Source organism: Drosophila innubila, assembly GCF_004354385.1.
Source record: "Drosophila innubila isolate TH190305 chromosome 2R unlocalized genomic scaffold, UK_Dinn_1.0 1_C_2R, whole genome shotgun sequence".
In the NCBI taxonomy this organism is placed as follows: domain Eukaryota; kingdom Metazoa; phylum Arthropoda; class Insecta; order Diptera; family Drosophilidae; genus Drosophila; species Drosophila innubila.
In genome coordinates, this window is record NW_022995374.1 from 961,563 (window position 1) to 977,299 (window position 15,737).

General features: G+C 34.6%; 2 protein-coding genes across 2 annotated transcripts in view; both read right to left on the reverse strand.

Moving 5' to 3' along the window:
- Positions 1-15,505, reverse strand: part of LOC117784442 (protein apterous) — a 29,322-nt gene extending 13,817 nt beyond the window's left edge. Inside the window, exons 1-4 of the mRNA XM_034622182.1 lie at positions 14,085-15,505; positions 10,064-10,275; positions 9,775-9,991; positions 7,718-7,857 (exon numbers count right to left, since the gene is read on the reverse strand). Coding sequence (XP_034478073.1) covers positions 7,718-7,857; positions 9,775-9,991; positions 10,064-10,275; positions 14,085-14,123 — 608 coding nt within the window. The 5' untranslated portion in view covers positions 14,124-15,505. The remainder of the gene's footprint in view (positions 1-7,717; positions 7,858-9,774; positions 9,992-10,063; positions 10,276-14,084) is intronic.
- Positions 426-2,508, reverse strand: LOC117784440. Its single transcript, XM_034622181.1, has one exon. It carries the CDS (start codon positions 2,442-2,444, stop codon positions 621-623), a length of 1,824 nt encoding a protein of 607 aa, XP_034478072.1. The 5' UTR covers positions 2,445-2,508; the 3' UTR covers positions 426-620.
- Positions 15,506-15,737: the final 232 nt, after the last annotated feature.

The following is a 15,737-nucleotide window of genomic DNA, read 5'->3' on the forward strand; positions in this document are numbered from 1 at the left end:
TTTGGAAAAAAATATGCCAGTTTAGCGGGTTAATCGCTAAGACCTATCAAAATTGACACTCAAACAGTTTCCAAACCACAGAAGGTAAATATATATTCTATATATTGTTGGAAAGCGGTGTTTGAAGACTCTTAGGCTTACCTTCGAACAGTTGTATTAATGTTCTCAACTAAAATACTACAAGTAGAATACGGCTTTTTCTTTAAATTTTCTACTATTTTATAGTTAGTATTAGTAGCTAGTAGTAATGTAGCGGTTTTTATATATATGACACATCTCTGTCAAAATTCGTTGTTCCTTGGTATTTGGTGCCAGACACTTCGTTTTTGTTATTGCATTTATTATGTAGCTTTTAGCTATTTCCTGCAACTGTATTTGATTAAAAATTTTCTGAAAATGTTATAAAAATATTTTCAAGTTTAAAATAAATTTTTTTGATGCTCTTTCTTATTTATTGGTACATTTTGCCAAGTACACAGATGCTTTCTTTGACATTTTATATTTACAAAATTGTTATTGACATAATAAGATAACAGAAAATTTGTTAAAGTCGCTCATAGAGTAGATACAATTGGATTTATTTATTTCTATGTGGAAATGATTATTTTTGGGAATTGTTATCAAACGGGAACGTGAGATCCGTAGTCGTAGGTGTAGATTTTGGGAGCCACAAATCCGGCATGTCCTGGACTCGACCTGTAGTAGATGCCAATGCCGCCTAACGGCACTCGCGGATTCGAAACAACATCCTGTATATCGATAAACGGAACGGTAATTTCAGAGTCAATTTTCGAATCGACAAATTCAAGATATTGGTTATGCTTCGATAGTGGCAATGATTTTTCATTTGCTTGTGTCGGCAAATGCTCAGAGTCAACATCTAATTTTTGTCTATTTTGGCCGTCATTTGATTGCCAGACGCTGTTGGTTTCCGGCTGAAGCAGCTTTCCAGTTTGGAAATCAAAGTTGGAAAACTGCACCATGAGATTCAGATGTCCATCGAGTACTCGGAAACGTACTCCGGTCACCACATAGCTATAGTCATCTGTTTTCATCACATTATCCAGATCAATGGATCGGTTCGACTGGGTCAAATTATGAAAGTCCACTCCCACCTTTGTATTATTATTATATATCGAATATGCATCGACGGGTTTCCATTCGACGGTCGTTTCATCAATGGCACCGTAAGGCAACAGTTCTCCCTGTTGTATCTGCAAATGCATAACGTTCAGTTGCATTTTAAACCTCAGACCAGTCACCACTTTATTGTCCTTAACATCGGCAATGGTTTCTCTTAGATTGAAGTAGCGATTGTCACAACGGCACGATCGATATTCTCTATCGATCCAATTGTCCATATTTAAAGTGTAGGTTCGATATGTGCCACAGAGTACTGTGCAAAAGGTATCGAGCTTTGTCTTTGAAATCTTTACGAAGGTATCTTTATCGATATGTTTAATCGGATCACATCGCCAGACAACTCGATTTTTGCCCTCCATTGCATTTCTTACTAAATTGTAAGCTCGTTCGGTTCGATTACCAAAATCCCAACGCAATAGATCCGCTTCCTGGAAGAAATTGCCTTTTTCATAGTTTCGCAGGATCATCCACGAGAACTCCATCATGACATATCCCTTGAGTTCGGCTAGTGCAATATCCGTGTACAGTGAGTACACAAATTGTTGTGTCGATTGCTGCAATTCGCATATTTCCATGGACTCCTCATAGTTTTGGGCTAGCAAACTAAGAACATTATTCACTGACGATGAGTTGAACTTTCCCCAGTTATCGGAAAACAACTGTAAATGCAATAGATTCATCAAATGCGGCACTGCGAAAGCATTTGGACTAACTGTCCATTCGGCAAAGGATATAAGTGTGCTCGGCTCGAGTGTATCCTGATATATCGCATATCGCTCCATTTCCTCATAACGTATCGTAATACGATTCATTGTGTCCAACATGTCGTTAAACTTGATCATAAATGGTATATTTTGTCTAGCATAATTTTTGATTGACTCCGTTGCTTTTGCCACGTATTGAGCATTATTTCCGTCCGCCTGATTGATTTGATTGCTGATCTCCTTGAAACTATTCATGATTTTTCGTTGATATCGCATAATTCTGTCGTCCGTCTGATTGATTTGATTGCTGATCCCCTGAAAACTATCCATTATTTTAACTTGATTTTGCATAATTTGTTTGTCCGTTTGATTCACTTGATTGCTGATCTTGTGGTAGCTATCTATTAATACATCTTGTCTTTTCAGCATTTGTTCAGATTTAATTTCAGCCGATATTCCGTTTACTATTTTAACGACATTTTGTACAGTTTTAACCACATTTCCTATAACAGGCACGGCAGCGAGTATAGTTCCGATAAAAGCGTGTGCACATTGACCAAAGATCAACAATATCAGCAGAGTCTGCAGCTGCTTCATGTTGCTTATTGAAATTTCAGATTAAACGTTGAAGACGACTTCACAATTGACTCGCTAGATTGAAAGACACGTACTGAACTCGACTATCAGCATGGCATAGCTTTTATAGCTAGCTCTAAGTAAATAGCTACAAGCATAAGCATATAGCTAAATATTCGGGTGGGATTCACCCACCATATGTATATATATATAAGCACATAAATACATAACAAAACCACTATCAATTTTTTGGGGAAATTTAACACAATCAAAGCCTAATCTCAAGAATGTACATAAACTCAATTCCCAGCCCAAATTTCAGTACAATTTAAACTAGGCAGCAAACAATTAGAATTTATATGGAACTTGTTAGATTATTATGAAATTTAAAAAGTAATAAAAATTGCAAGTTAAAACATTACATACGCTTTTTTTATTTATTAAAATTTTTTAAATATTTTAATAAAGATATTATAATGTTTATTTTAGCTAAGAAAACTTATTTCTACAAATCCATGTAGGTAGTTTTTGTAAAGTTTTTGAAGCGATTAAAAACATTAAAGCCAAACTAATTACAACTACAGATTCACCACAATTATTATTATCAGAAATAATATATTTAAAGCTGCTTTTGAGCTGCTTTCAATTTGTAGTGAATGAAATTATTGTCAAACTGAAACTGTGCACGAAATTGTCACGAACACTCGGCTTTAATTTAAATACCTGTGTGTGTGTGTGTGTGTGTGTGTGTGTGTGTGTGTGTGTGTGTGTGTGAAATTGTTTTGTATTAATTACAGTTTGACCTGTGCTGACCGCACACGAACACGGAAATTCTATAGAAAAGGTCAAACAAACAAAGTCTTTGAAATATTTTCCAATAAGCTGGTAATAAATGAACGCTAATAACTTTGAGGAAATTCAAAGTCGCATTAAATACAACTTGCGAATAATTAAAAAGGGAGTTTCCCCATGTCAAATATGTGTATTTCAATTGAATATGCTTGGAGAAGTTATGTTAAGTGATTTTTAAGTGAAAAATAACTTTGGGAAAATTCAAAGTCTAATTAAAGACATCTTGTAAATAGTTAAACAAGTCCCTACATATGCTAAAATTCAATTTTTGAGCTATTGATTTCCATATATCAATTTAAATATGCTTTGTGTACTTATCAAGTTGATATATTTTATATTTAATATGTGATTCTTAAATGAAAAATGTGTTGTTTTCTCAATTTGAACAAAACATGAATTTATTGCAGTGATGCGTTCATACTTTTTCAAACACCCACAAGATTTTCCGTGTAGAGTTAACGGTGCATAGGGCATAAATTTGGAATGGTCCCTAAATTTCCCTCTCTAAAGTCCCCATCACAATTTTGTCGACTTGGCGTTGTCATATTTGACATCAGCTCTATAAATCAACAAAGAATGTCGTTGTCACTGTGCCGAAGAGGGGACGAATGGAACTGGAGAGTGGTGAGATTGGGTGAGAGGGGAAGGGAGGGGCGGGTGAAGTTCAGGGGGTAACGATTTGATTGATAATACCGAGTAGCTAACAGGCGGCGAGCAAAAGCCGACGGAATGAAACGAAATGAAACATTACGGCGGAATGGATTGTGGATTGTGGATTGGACTCTGTGTATTGTATTGCATGACATGACATGGTGGACGCCAAGCGCATCCCCCCACCCCCTTCCTCAAAACTGACAGATCGACCCAAGACTTGTATCTGCATGTGTGTGTGTCTTTGTGTGTGTGAGGGGATCAGACATTGAAACTGGCTGCAGGCAGCATCATTGCCACAACAACAACAACAGTCGCAACACAGTGGGCAAAATCGAGAAATTTGTTTATATAAATTTAAAATTCCAATTTTCGAATAGTGTTAATTTTCTAAAGCATTTTTAAAATTTTTATTAATTAATCACTGTCTATTTTCTTCATACACTTCACTGGACACTTTTTCAAAAACTTCAAACTGTGATAACTTTGGCAAATCTTTACCGATTTTCTTGTGAAAAGTCAATGCTAAAATTATTTGGCCACTATTTTTATTCTGCATCAAAATTTTTTCAATTTTGTTTGTCACTGCTAATTTTTTCGAAAACTATTTAAAAAACTTCAAACGCTCATAACTTTCTCAAATCTAAACCGATTTTCATGCCCAATGTCAATTTTATCATTATATGACCTCTATATTAATTCTGCTTGAAAATTGGAAAATTCAATTGTTTTTATCATTGTCCATTTTTTGCAATATTTTTTCATGATACTTTTCCGGGAGTAAAAGTGATTTGGAAATTTGGATTTGAATCACATAATACACATGAATTAAAGGGGAATCTTTGCAACTCTCAAAAATATAATTATTTGTACAAGTTACCCACTGTGCGCAACCGCAACTGCAACGTGCCCCCGACTCTGTCTCTGTCTCCGTTTCGGATCTGCGATCTGCGAGTCTGTGACTCTGAAGTCGGTGCGGTGACTGCGTATATTTTGAAATATGGAGCGGTAATAAATGTCACAAGAATCATTTGAGAGGAAATACGAGTGACGAGCGTGACTTGCTTTGGATTTATGGTGTATGCTGAATACTGAATACTGAATGCTGTAGTAGAGTGTATGCTCTGTTGCTTGGTGCAGAGTGTAAATTTCATGTATTTCCATTTTTTTTCTCTTTTTTTTTTTGTGTGTGTGTTGTTTCTGTTTTTGGGGCCGCATGAATGATAAACTTTTTGATTTACGCTGTGGCTTTGCAGGTGTTTCTCGATAGCTGCTGTTCGAAAACAGCTTTTGACTCAGTCAGCAGTCAGTAGTCAGTAGTCAGCAAGTCGGCAACTTGCAACTACCAACTTGCAACTTGCAACTGGAAGCCTTAATTGCCGCTCGAGCAGTTCCCTTACAAATTGTAGGCGTTGTTGGGCACAATTGAAAGAAATGCCTGTATACATCTAGCTATACGCCCAAGGAAAAATAATTTTAAATATTTTAAACTAAATTTCGATTAAGTTTATATGCAATTGCAAGTTTAAAGTTGCTCAAAGTAGCCTAGAAAATATTGCACAAAATTAAGTTCGAAAATTATCCAACTTGTTGTCATTTGAGACACGACTGTGAATTTTATTTTAAGCACTTAAGCATTATATGAACTGAATCACCTTTTGGTAAATTAATGTATATTTAATATCATTTATAAATATTAAACAAATTAATTTCTATTTTCAAAATGGATTACAAAAAAAATTTAATTTATTTTTATTACAATCTAATTAGATTGGTGAATTTATGAATTTAATTTTATTTAACGTTAAATTAAGTTAAATTATTTAATTTTTTTTTATTTTGAATAGTTTTTAACAAATTTTATATTTACGTGTAGTAACACTGTTCTAGTTATCCGAAAAAATTTTAAGAACCGTTTTTAAATTTTATCATATAGATATTTTAAAAATTTACGTTAATTTGTAAGCATTTAAGGTAAAAATATCTCTGAAATTATCAAACCCCTTAATATTTAAAGGTAATATAATTATAGTAATAACAAAATTTAATATAATTTTAAGTTATGTTTTTACCATGTCATTTTTTTCACTGGGTGTATACAAATAGCGGTATGAGTGTGTGTGTGTGTGAAATTTGGCATAATTATAACGAGTTTTCATTTTGTTGTTGCTGCTGTTGTTGCTGTTGTTGTTGTGCTAATCTCGCGTGTTTGTTGCATGTTGTTGCGGCGCGTGAAATTGCATTGCAGTGCAGCTTCCAAGGCAAGTGGGGGCCACAACAGCAACAACAACAACAACAACAACAGCAACAACTCTGTGCCATACAACTGAGGCAACGTCACCCACCCAAGCGCAGAGTGTCAACCTCAAAGCACCGTCGAGGTTTTTGGCTGTGAGACTTCGACTTCGACTTCGACGGCAACTGCAACTGCAACTGCAACAGCCAGTTGCAAGTGCAACTTGGGTGCCACTGAATCTAGCGTGCGTCGAGGTTGAAGTCGCGATTTTAGAGTCGCGTTCTTGAGAAACACACCGCGGAATGGAAGTGCAAAGAGCAGAACACACGCAGACCCATTCAACCAGAGGAAGTGGAAGTGCAGCTGAAGGCGGAGACAAAGAGCAACGGGAGGAGGAAGCGAAGGATCAGTGCTGACAACACTTCAGCGCCAAAATGGCTAGATATAGCTAAGAAGCTATATCAGCAAGAAAGCAACATAAAAAGCTATTATGGTTTTAGATTTATATATTTTATTAAGGCAGCTTTATTATATAGTAATCTGATATTTTCAGGATATAACAGGCAAATATGCAATCTTTGCGTTAAACGTTGGACATACTAAAAATTAATTTGCCTCCGATTATCTCTATGGCAGCTGTATGATATAGTAATCCGATTTTGACCAAATGTTGTCCACACGTTAAAAATAGTAAAATGGAAACAGTCTGTGAGTTTGGTTAATATACCTTAAAAAACAACGCAGTTTTTCTTTCTTAGCATTTCCATTTCCAACTTCGAAAAATACCCGTCTTATCTCACGATGAATTTATCTCAGCTATGCTTAGTAAAAATTTCAGTCTCCTAGGTCCTACGGCTTGACCTGCATAATGCTCAGTCAGTCAGAACAAAGAGTTTTATATAGAAAAGAAGAAACACAGCTTGAAACACACAAACAGACAAAGATCTTAATTTCTTGCTATAATTTTTTTTATAACATTAAAAAAAGAGACGTAATAATTATGATATCTCATTACTTTAGAATAGGGAAAAGCAATGGTTTTATAAATAACATTTTATTTGACATAGAATAAAGTTCTGCTAAAAAACAAAACATATTTTGGTATATTTTCAGTAGTTTTAAGAACTTTTAGCTAGCTGTAACTTTATTTATTTGACAGAAAAATAGCTAAGCTACCACCACTCGTTAGGACAGGTAAAGGTGAGAGAAGAAGCAGAAGCGCTGTGGTGTCTTCGTTTGCGGTCTCGGTCTGCTTCTTCGGCTTCTTGCCGTCGCGTCGCGTCGTCACTATTCGTATGATAGCCTTCGCACAGTGGTGCAAAACAATGCATGCATAAATATTTGATTTGCGTGTTTGGAAATCATTTTCTAGTCAATGTCTTGGCATGCAGTTCGAGGCTTTATCTCTGATTCATCAGACCCCTGCACTGCACTGCCCTACCCGATTCCATTCCCATTCCCATTCCCATTCCAATTCCCAGAAGAAGCCAACATACAGCCTACCACATCATATTAGAGTGAGTGGCATTGGCACTCCGATTTAAGTACGACTTACCTATAATAATCGTTTTTGCAATAAATGTTGCCATCACGTGAGTAACATGAGGATTCCCGTTCCAGAGGCTGCCGACATGCATAACACTGCAAGCAGCTGGCGTGCCACCGTTTTTCCACAGCGGAGAGGTAGAAGCGATCCTGAAAGCACCGAACAGAGAACCGAATTCCATAATAATAAATGACACATCCGTTTTCAATTTTTATAACTATTATTATTAAAAAATTGTTTTGAAAATATGTACAATAAACATGAAATAAACGTTTTCTGCGAATTTTTCACCAACTTCAAACTTTCATAACTTTGACAAATCTTATCCGATTTCATTGAGGAATATCAATTTTATCATTATTTGTTCCATATTTTCATTCTGCATAAAAATTGGAAAATTAATAATTTCTTCCTTAACTGTCTATTTTTCCAATAGTTCGATTACTGTCCATCTCTCCATACTCATTCCTTGACACCTTTTCACCAACTTCAAGCTTTCATAACTTTGTCAAATCTTAACTGATTTCCTTGCGGAATATCAATTTTATCATTATTTGGTCCCTATTTTCATTCTGCATCAAAATCAGAAAATTAAATTTTTCACCCTTTACTGTCTATTTTTCCCATAGTTCGATCACTGTCCATCTCTCCATACTCTTCCCTTGACACTATTTTATCAACTTCAAACTTTCATAACTTTGTGAAATCTTAACCGATTTTCTTCCGGAATATCAATTTTATCTTTATTTGGCCCCGATTTTCATTTTGCATCAAAATTAGAAAATTCAATTTTTCTTCCTTCACTGTCTATTTTTCCCCTAGTTTGATAACTGTCCATCTCTCCATACTCTTTCCTTGACACTATTTCACCAACTTCAAACTTTCATAACTTTGTCAAATCTTAACTGATTTCCTTGCGGAATATCAATTTTATCATTATTTTTCCTCTATATTAATTCTGCATCAAAATCAGAAAATTAAATTTTTCACCCTTCACTGTCTATTTTTTCCCTAGTTCGATTACTGTCCATCTCTCCATACTCTTACCTTGACACTTTTTACCAACTTCAAACTTTCATAACTTTGTCAAATATTAACCGATTTTCTTGCGGAATATCAATTTTATCATTATTTTTCCTCTATATTAATTCTGCATCAAAATTAGAAAATTCAATTTTTCTTCCTTCACTGTCAATTTTTTCCATATTTTCGATCACTGTCCATATTCTCCATACTCTTTCCTTGGCACTATTTCACCAACTTCAAACTTTCATAACTTTGTCAAATCTTAACTGATTTCCTTGCGGAATATCAATTTTATCATTATTTTTCCTCTATATTAATTCTGCATCAAAATCAGAAAATTAAATTTTTCACCCTTCACTGTCTATTTTTTCCCTAGTTCGATTACTGTCCATCTCTCCATACTCTTACCTTGACACTTTTTACCAACTTCAAACTTTCATAACTTTGTCAAATCTTAACCGATTTCCTTGCGGAATATCAATTTTATCATTATTTTTTCTCTTTATTAATTCTGCATCAAAATCAGAAAATTAAATTTTTCACCCTTCACTGTCAATTTTTAACATAGTTCGATCACTGTCCATCTCTCCATACTCTTCCCTTGACACTATTTCACTAACTTCAAACTTTCATAACTTTGTCAAATCTTGACCGATTTCCTTGCGGAATATCAATTTTATCATTATTTTTCGTCTATATTAATTCTGCATCAAAATTAGAAAATTCAATTTTTCTTCCTTCATTGTCTATTTTTCCAATAGTTTGATCACTGTCCCTTTTTTCCATACTTTGCCCTTGACACTTTCTCACATACTTCAACCTGTCATAACTTTGTCAAATCTTAACCGATTTTCATTCGGAATGTCAATTTTATCATGATATGACCTCTTTTATGATTCTGCATCCAAATCAGAAAATTAAATTTGTCATCTTTCACTGTTCATTTATTCGGTTCGGTCTTAAGTCAGCCTGAATCTTCAATAAGTACTATGGAATCCACCGTCGGCTACCGTCCGATACGATTAGAGCTGGTACCTCACCTGTATTTGTCGGCCACAGCCGGCGCAATCGTCTGGATTGCGGGTTACTTTGCTATCGTTGGTGGATTCGGGGCTGCTGGGTGGTCCGAAGGGTTCAGTTTTGAATGATATGCCCGATGTGGTCTCGTCGCTAATCTCCGTGCAATCCGTGCGACTGCGGCTAATTGAGAATTTTGCCGCCGAGTCCTCGAATGTAGCGCGATCGGCGGTTTCATAGCTAAATAAAGGATGAGAATTGATAGTTTAGATAGCTGTAAGAGTTAATTAGAAATAGTTGGGTATAGCTTACCTTCTGTATGACTCGCTGCCGTATGCATTGCCAAATGGCTTTGTACTGTGATCACAAATATCTGGACACGAGGATGTGGAGCATGTGCGAAACAACGGATGATTATTATTTGCACCTGCAGCACTGCCACATTGATTGCTCCCTTGATGTGCTACAGGTGGTGTCGGACTTTTCTCCCTTGCGCCGGGCCCAAGAAATCTTGCGCTCTGCTGCTGTATATCCAAAAAAAGTACGGAAAAACAAATAGTTATAGTAATGTTCAGTAATCATTGCTAAACTTAATAGAATAAGGGTATATCGGCTAAGGTTTTCATCACCCGAACCTTTTTATTTGTTGCATTTGTGCTATCTGTCATGTACTTTATGTTGATACACTTTATTACAAGTTCAAAAAGTGTGTGTGAAATAAAAAAAAAAAAACATACAATGATATTATTGAAATTATATGATTTAAAAAAAATTTCTTTATTTTTCTTAAGTCTTGATCTTAACAACTAAAGAATAAGTAAGGTTTTCCAAACTTGGTGTGCTATATTTTCAATTATGGGCTACGCCAAGCCTATGTATATCGGTTTCGGAACGGTTACCGTTTTTTATTTAGATTTGGTGGTTATCAATACTCAAATTAAAAATAAAAATAAGTTTGATAAACGTTTATCTCTTAACTATATAATTGAATTTAATTTAGTTTGTTCTATGTATCCAAAACTAACACTTTTTTTAGCTATGGTTGATACCTCTGTTTTTAGAACATTTCTGAAGAGAGTTCAAATTAAAAGTCGGTAAATGAAGCTCGAGACTGAGACGGCTCATTTCGGTATCACTCAGCTCTGAAATCTTTCACAATTTTCAGTCAGCTCTGAAATGTTTCACAAATTTCAAAGGATGAGCCTGAACACAAATGATGCATCAAATTTTCAATGGCGGCACAGCTCAAGTTAATTTCAATTAAGAACAAAACTTGGCGCGTTTTTCCACGAAAATGTTGCGCGACATTTGAAGAGCAGGAACATGTGAGGGAAATCCAAGCGACAGATTCAAAAATTCCCCCCAGACATTCATTGAAAAATAAAAGAAAGAGAGACCATATAATATGAATACGAATACGAATACGAATACGAGTACGAGTACAATTATATTTCGAGTATGAAACGAAGCACAGACATTGCAGAAAAGTTTAAATATATTCCCATATTTATATATATAGAGTAGGATTCGCTACGTATCATCGATGCTCCAGTTTACTTATTTTTGATTAATTAGTTCAAAATAGATTTCAACTGCTTGCTGTTCAAGTTATAAGGATGACAGGTTTCAACCAACAGAAAAAAAAAAATAACAAATGAAATAAAATAAAAATGTACCGAAAATAAAAATAAAATGCGAAACTTCAGATTTGTACATTGCGTATTTTTCGCTTGCTTTTTGAAATTTACAACCATTTTGTTGTTGCGATGTTGTCTCTGTTTTGGGAACATGCAATTACCTTTAGGGGCTTTACACTGAGTACCATAAGTCCATGCCTGAATTCGTGCGCACATTTCTTTCAACCGTTTTGGTTAGATATTTCAGCATCGGTTTTCTGTTTGGCCATTAATACGGCTAACAGCTTACTATACCAAATCCCAACTGACAAGATAGTATAACCACATTTTTATGGCAACACTTTTTGTGCAACATGATGGCTTGATTTGTTTGCAATCACTCCAAAAATTGAAAGCTAAGCAACATATTAATTCTTACGAAATTTACTGAAAAATAACATTTCTAGCTTAAATAACTAACTGTATTTTTTTTTTATGGAAAGTGATTGAAAAGGTTTAAAATACAAAATTAAAAAAAAAATGATATCTCTCCAATCAATTCAATAAAGACGAAAGGTTTTTAAAACCAAGAATATTCGTCTGAAATAATATTTTTGTAGTTAAGAAAACTTCAGGAAAAAAGTATAATGAGTTACAAGATGTTTTCTGTATTTTAAAGCTGAGTTTTTTACATTATGTTTCTTCGATACGCTTACAAAAATTAATAATAATTTACGTAAACAAAAATAAAGTCAATTTTTTAACAATTATTAATTCATTGTAAGAAACTAAAGAAATCAAAACCAGAGCAATAAATATTATTTTTTTAAAAACCATGAAAATTTTTGCACTTAAAATATGAACATTGCTATTATTTTTCTATTCTAGATCTATTATAAATTGCAATAAATTGAGGCTTCATTTAAATTTTTTTAAGTGTCGCAGTGCAGGTTTTCCCATTATAAAATTAAGTATATGGGGAACTGCCTAGTGTTATTATCAGATCATTCATAAAGTCCATGAAAACCCCGACTATAAATTATAAATTCCCTTGAAATCGAAATATTATATTTTCTATCTCACTCAAAAATTCTTAAGCTTAAACTAGATTAAAAGATGGGAATTTTATAAAAGACTTTTCTAATTGTGTGTGGATTATAAAAAAAATAATAGATATGATTTAAGTGCTTATAAACTCATTTAAAAAATTACACCCAAGTTGTATTTCCGTCGCTCTTGACAACTATTATAAACATTACAAAAGTAAAACAAGTAAAATCTACAATTTCTATGTTGTTTACTGGGCGTATACATAACTTGCAACATTTTAGCTTTCAGCTGATATTTAATTTGAGTTACACTTACAACAATCGATTGAAGTTTTCGCAGAAACAGAAATCAATTTTATATAAACTAGAAAAATCAAAAATAAACAAATTGACTTTGAGCACTGGGAATTTCAAGTGTCAAGTGTCATTTCATGATTTTTGATTCTTGATTCTGAGAATCAAGAGCAGAAGCTCATCCTGAATGATCTGTCCTATCGCTAGAATTATCGACTCATGACAACAACACAGCTACTCATAAAAGTCATTCTGTCATGCTTTGAAAATGTATTCAAATAAAACATACACAAGGGGTTTTTTCTTATCACTACAGATTCCCGTCGTAGTTGTTGTGGTTGTTGTTGTTGTCTCCGATGTTGCAGGGAATGGCAGGAGTATAGCTTTAGGTCTGACATTGATAACATTTGTAACCCGAGCGCGAGATAAATCACAAATTAATCAGCACTCACAGAACTGATGCTGACTCAAAAATTGTCTACAGAATATAACATGAATTGCACAATATATACGATTCCCTGTCTATATGTATTTTGACAAATAATTCAAAGAACCCCACAATTTGGAAACACACAATAAATTAGACTAGAAATCATATAATTTGATAGCACATATTTACTGAGAATTATGCTATTAGGAATTTAAAAAATGGAACAGACAATTTACAAATCAGGAATTCTCAAATATTTTATTTAAAACTTCGAGTTTTATATAAAATATTTTAGATTTTGGAACTTTTTAAACTTTTTCCTACTGAAGTTTAATAGATTTTTTATTAAGTTCGTAGGGTAGTTAGGAATATTTGTATATTTCTTAACTTTTATGCTCAATTCCCAATTTCTTATTTCAATTCCAAATTTTTGTGCTCTGAATGCCGGTTTTCCAATGTCTCCTTAAATTTTATTAGGGATATTTCCAAATTTTTTACGTCAAAATATCTCTAAACATTGAATAACCGGCCCTGATCTTCTTTCTGAACTATCTTAATTTATTTTCATAGCTCCTATTCAAATTAGGCTATTCATAATTTGGTTGCAATTCTTACAACATTGTTCAGAATTTCTAAGAGTTTCCATATAGTACAAATGTATGTTTAGAATCAGTCGAATCAACTAGTTATGGCTTAGTAAGGAGTATATATATTTTCCTACTGAATGTTATTCTTATTTCAATTCCAAACTTTTTTTTAACTCTAATAAATTGTTTTTAGTTAAATTTCCCAATATCAAATTTCCTGAAATTCCATTCATATTTTGGACTTTTTAAATATATCTATTAGTGTGTCTCTTTTTAGATCTGTGTTCTTTGCTTGTATTTGTATATGAGTTATTTCTATGAGGCGGAGGATTGAGGTATCGAAGTATCGATGCTTACCCAATGCATCACAGGGCGCTCCTCGGTGCAGACGCCCATGTGCGTCTTTTGGAATGACACGAGGTCTATTTCCAACGATGATGATGTCTGTCTGTATGTATATGTATGTGTGTGTTGTTGTTGCTATTATTATTGCTGTTGTTGTGGTTGTTGCTGTTGCAGTTGTTGATATCCTGATTGGTTTCCTTTTGTGTCTCAAGGCGAAGGCTTTTTTTATTGTTGGTCCTGTAATCCCATTAATCCTTATAAATATTGTTGGATTTATATGGTACGTATATAGAAAGAACACTTGACACTTGGCGTTGTTTCTTGTTATAACTCAATTCTTTCAACTCAATTTACGATTGAGTAACACTAAACATCAATTTATGGTTTCAACATTTTACGAGCAAATTATTGAAAATCTTCTCTTTTTATTTATATTTTTATTAATATTTTTGTGTGCCAAAATGCTTGTACAAATATTAGCTATTCTTTTATATATTTTGCATTGATTTAATTTATTTATTTCACTATTTTAATTTTTTTTTATTTTTTAAATTTCATTTCTTTTCAGCTTCAAGGTAATTTAAGGAACATTTGGGTTGTTTTGAGATGACACACACATACACATACACAAGCACACACGCACACACACTTGTCTTGTTAGCGGCAGGTAAAGTAAAGACTCAAGACACGAACTACGACGGCGACTTCGACTTCGAATCCGACTACCGAGATAGCGACCGAAAATTAATTTATGACATTAATTTACGAGACAGCGCGAGAATGGCACTCCGAAAAATGGAAATTGAGTGGTAGACATATATATATATACATATATATGCATATATAGATATATCAAAAAAGGTCTACAGTGGTCAGTCTCTGTGTGTTCCTACTGTTCCCACTCCTGTTCCTCCTGTTCCTGTTGCCGCAGATGCGTCCAGCTGATAAGGCATTAGAGAACGCTCCGTTTTTTTTCAGTTTCAGTTTCTATTCTCTTTTTATTTTTTTTTATTGCCGATTCGTTTTGGTGATAACTAAATAAGACTTTGACATTGGACGGTGTCGCAGCTGCGTTGCTTCTTCTTCAAAAAATTGTGCGTGTGTGTTAAACCCAAGAAATGTGCGACGGCAAAGTGTCTGCGTTATCAGCGAGGTCAAAGGTAACACGCCCGCGGCAAAAAATATACAATATATAATATATAATTTTTATTTGCTTTTGCGATTGCGATTGCCGACGTTGTGTTGTTTTTATTTTAGCGGTGACTGTTGTTGTTGCCACGCGTTGTCAAACTAAAAACCGAACGCACTGAAATTTGAACGTGACGCGACGCGACGCATTCGATACGTTACAATTCGATTCGATGCGATGCGATGCGATTCGATGTCGAATTCAGTAGCGCGCAGACAACCAGTCAGCGTAGCGGCGTATTACTGTGTGTGTTCTGTTTCTGTTCTGCAGCTCAAAAACTCTGCTCGCACACTCTCTGCTGCCTCTGCGCGCTCTCTTCATGCTGCGCTCACCACTCAAGTACTCACACACTCACACACATACACACTCACGCTCTCTCTCGCCAGGCGGCCACTCACAGCACAGCACAGCACTCAGCTACGTAGCGTTGCCTCTCGCTTGCACCTGCAGTCGCTCAGCATTGTGTGCGCGCTCTC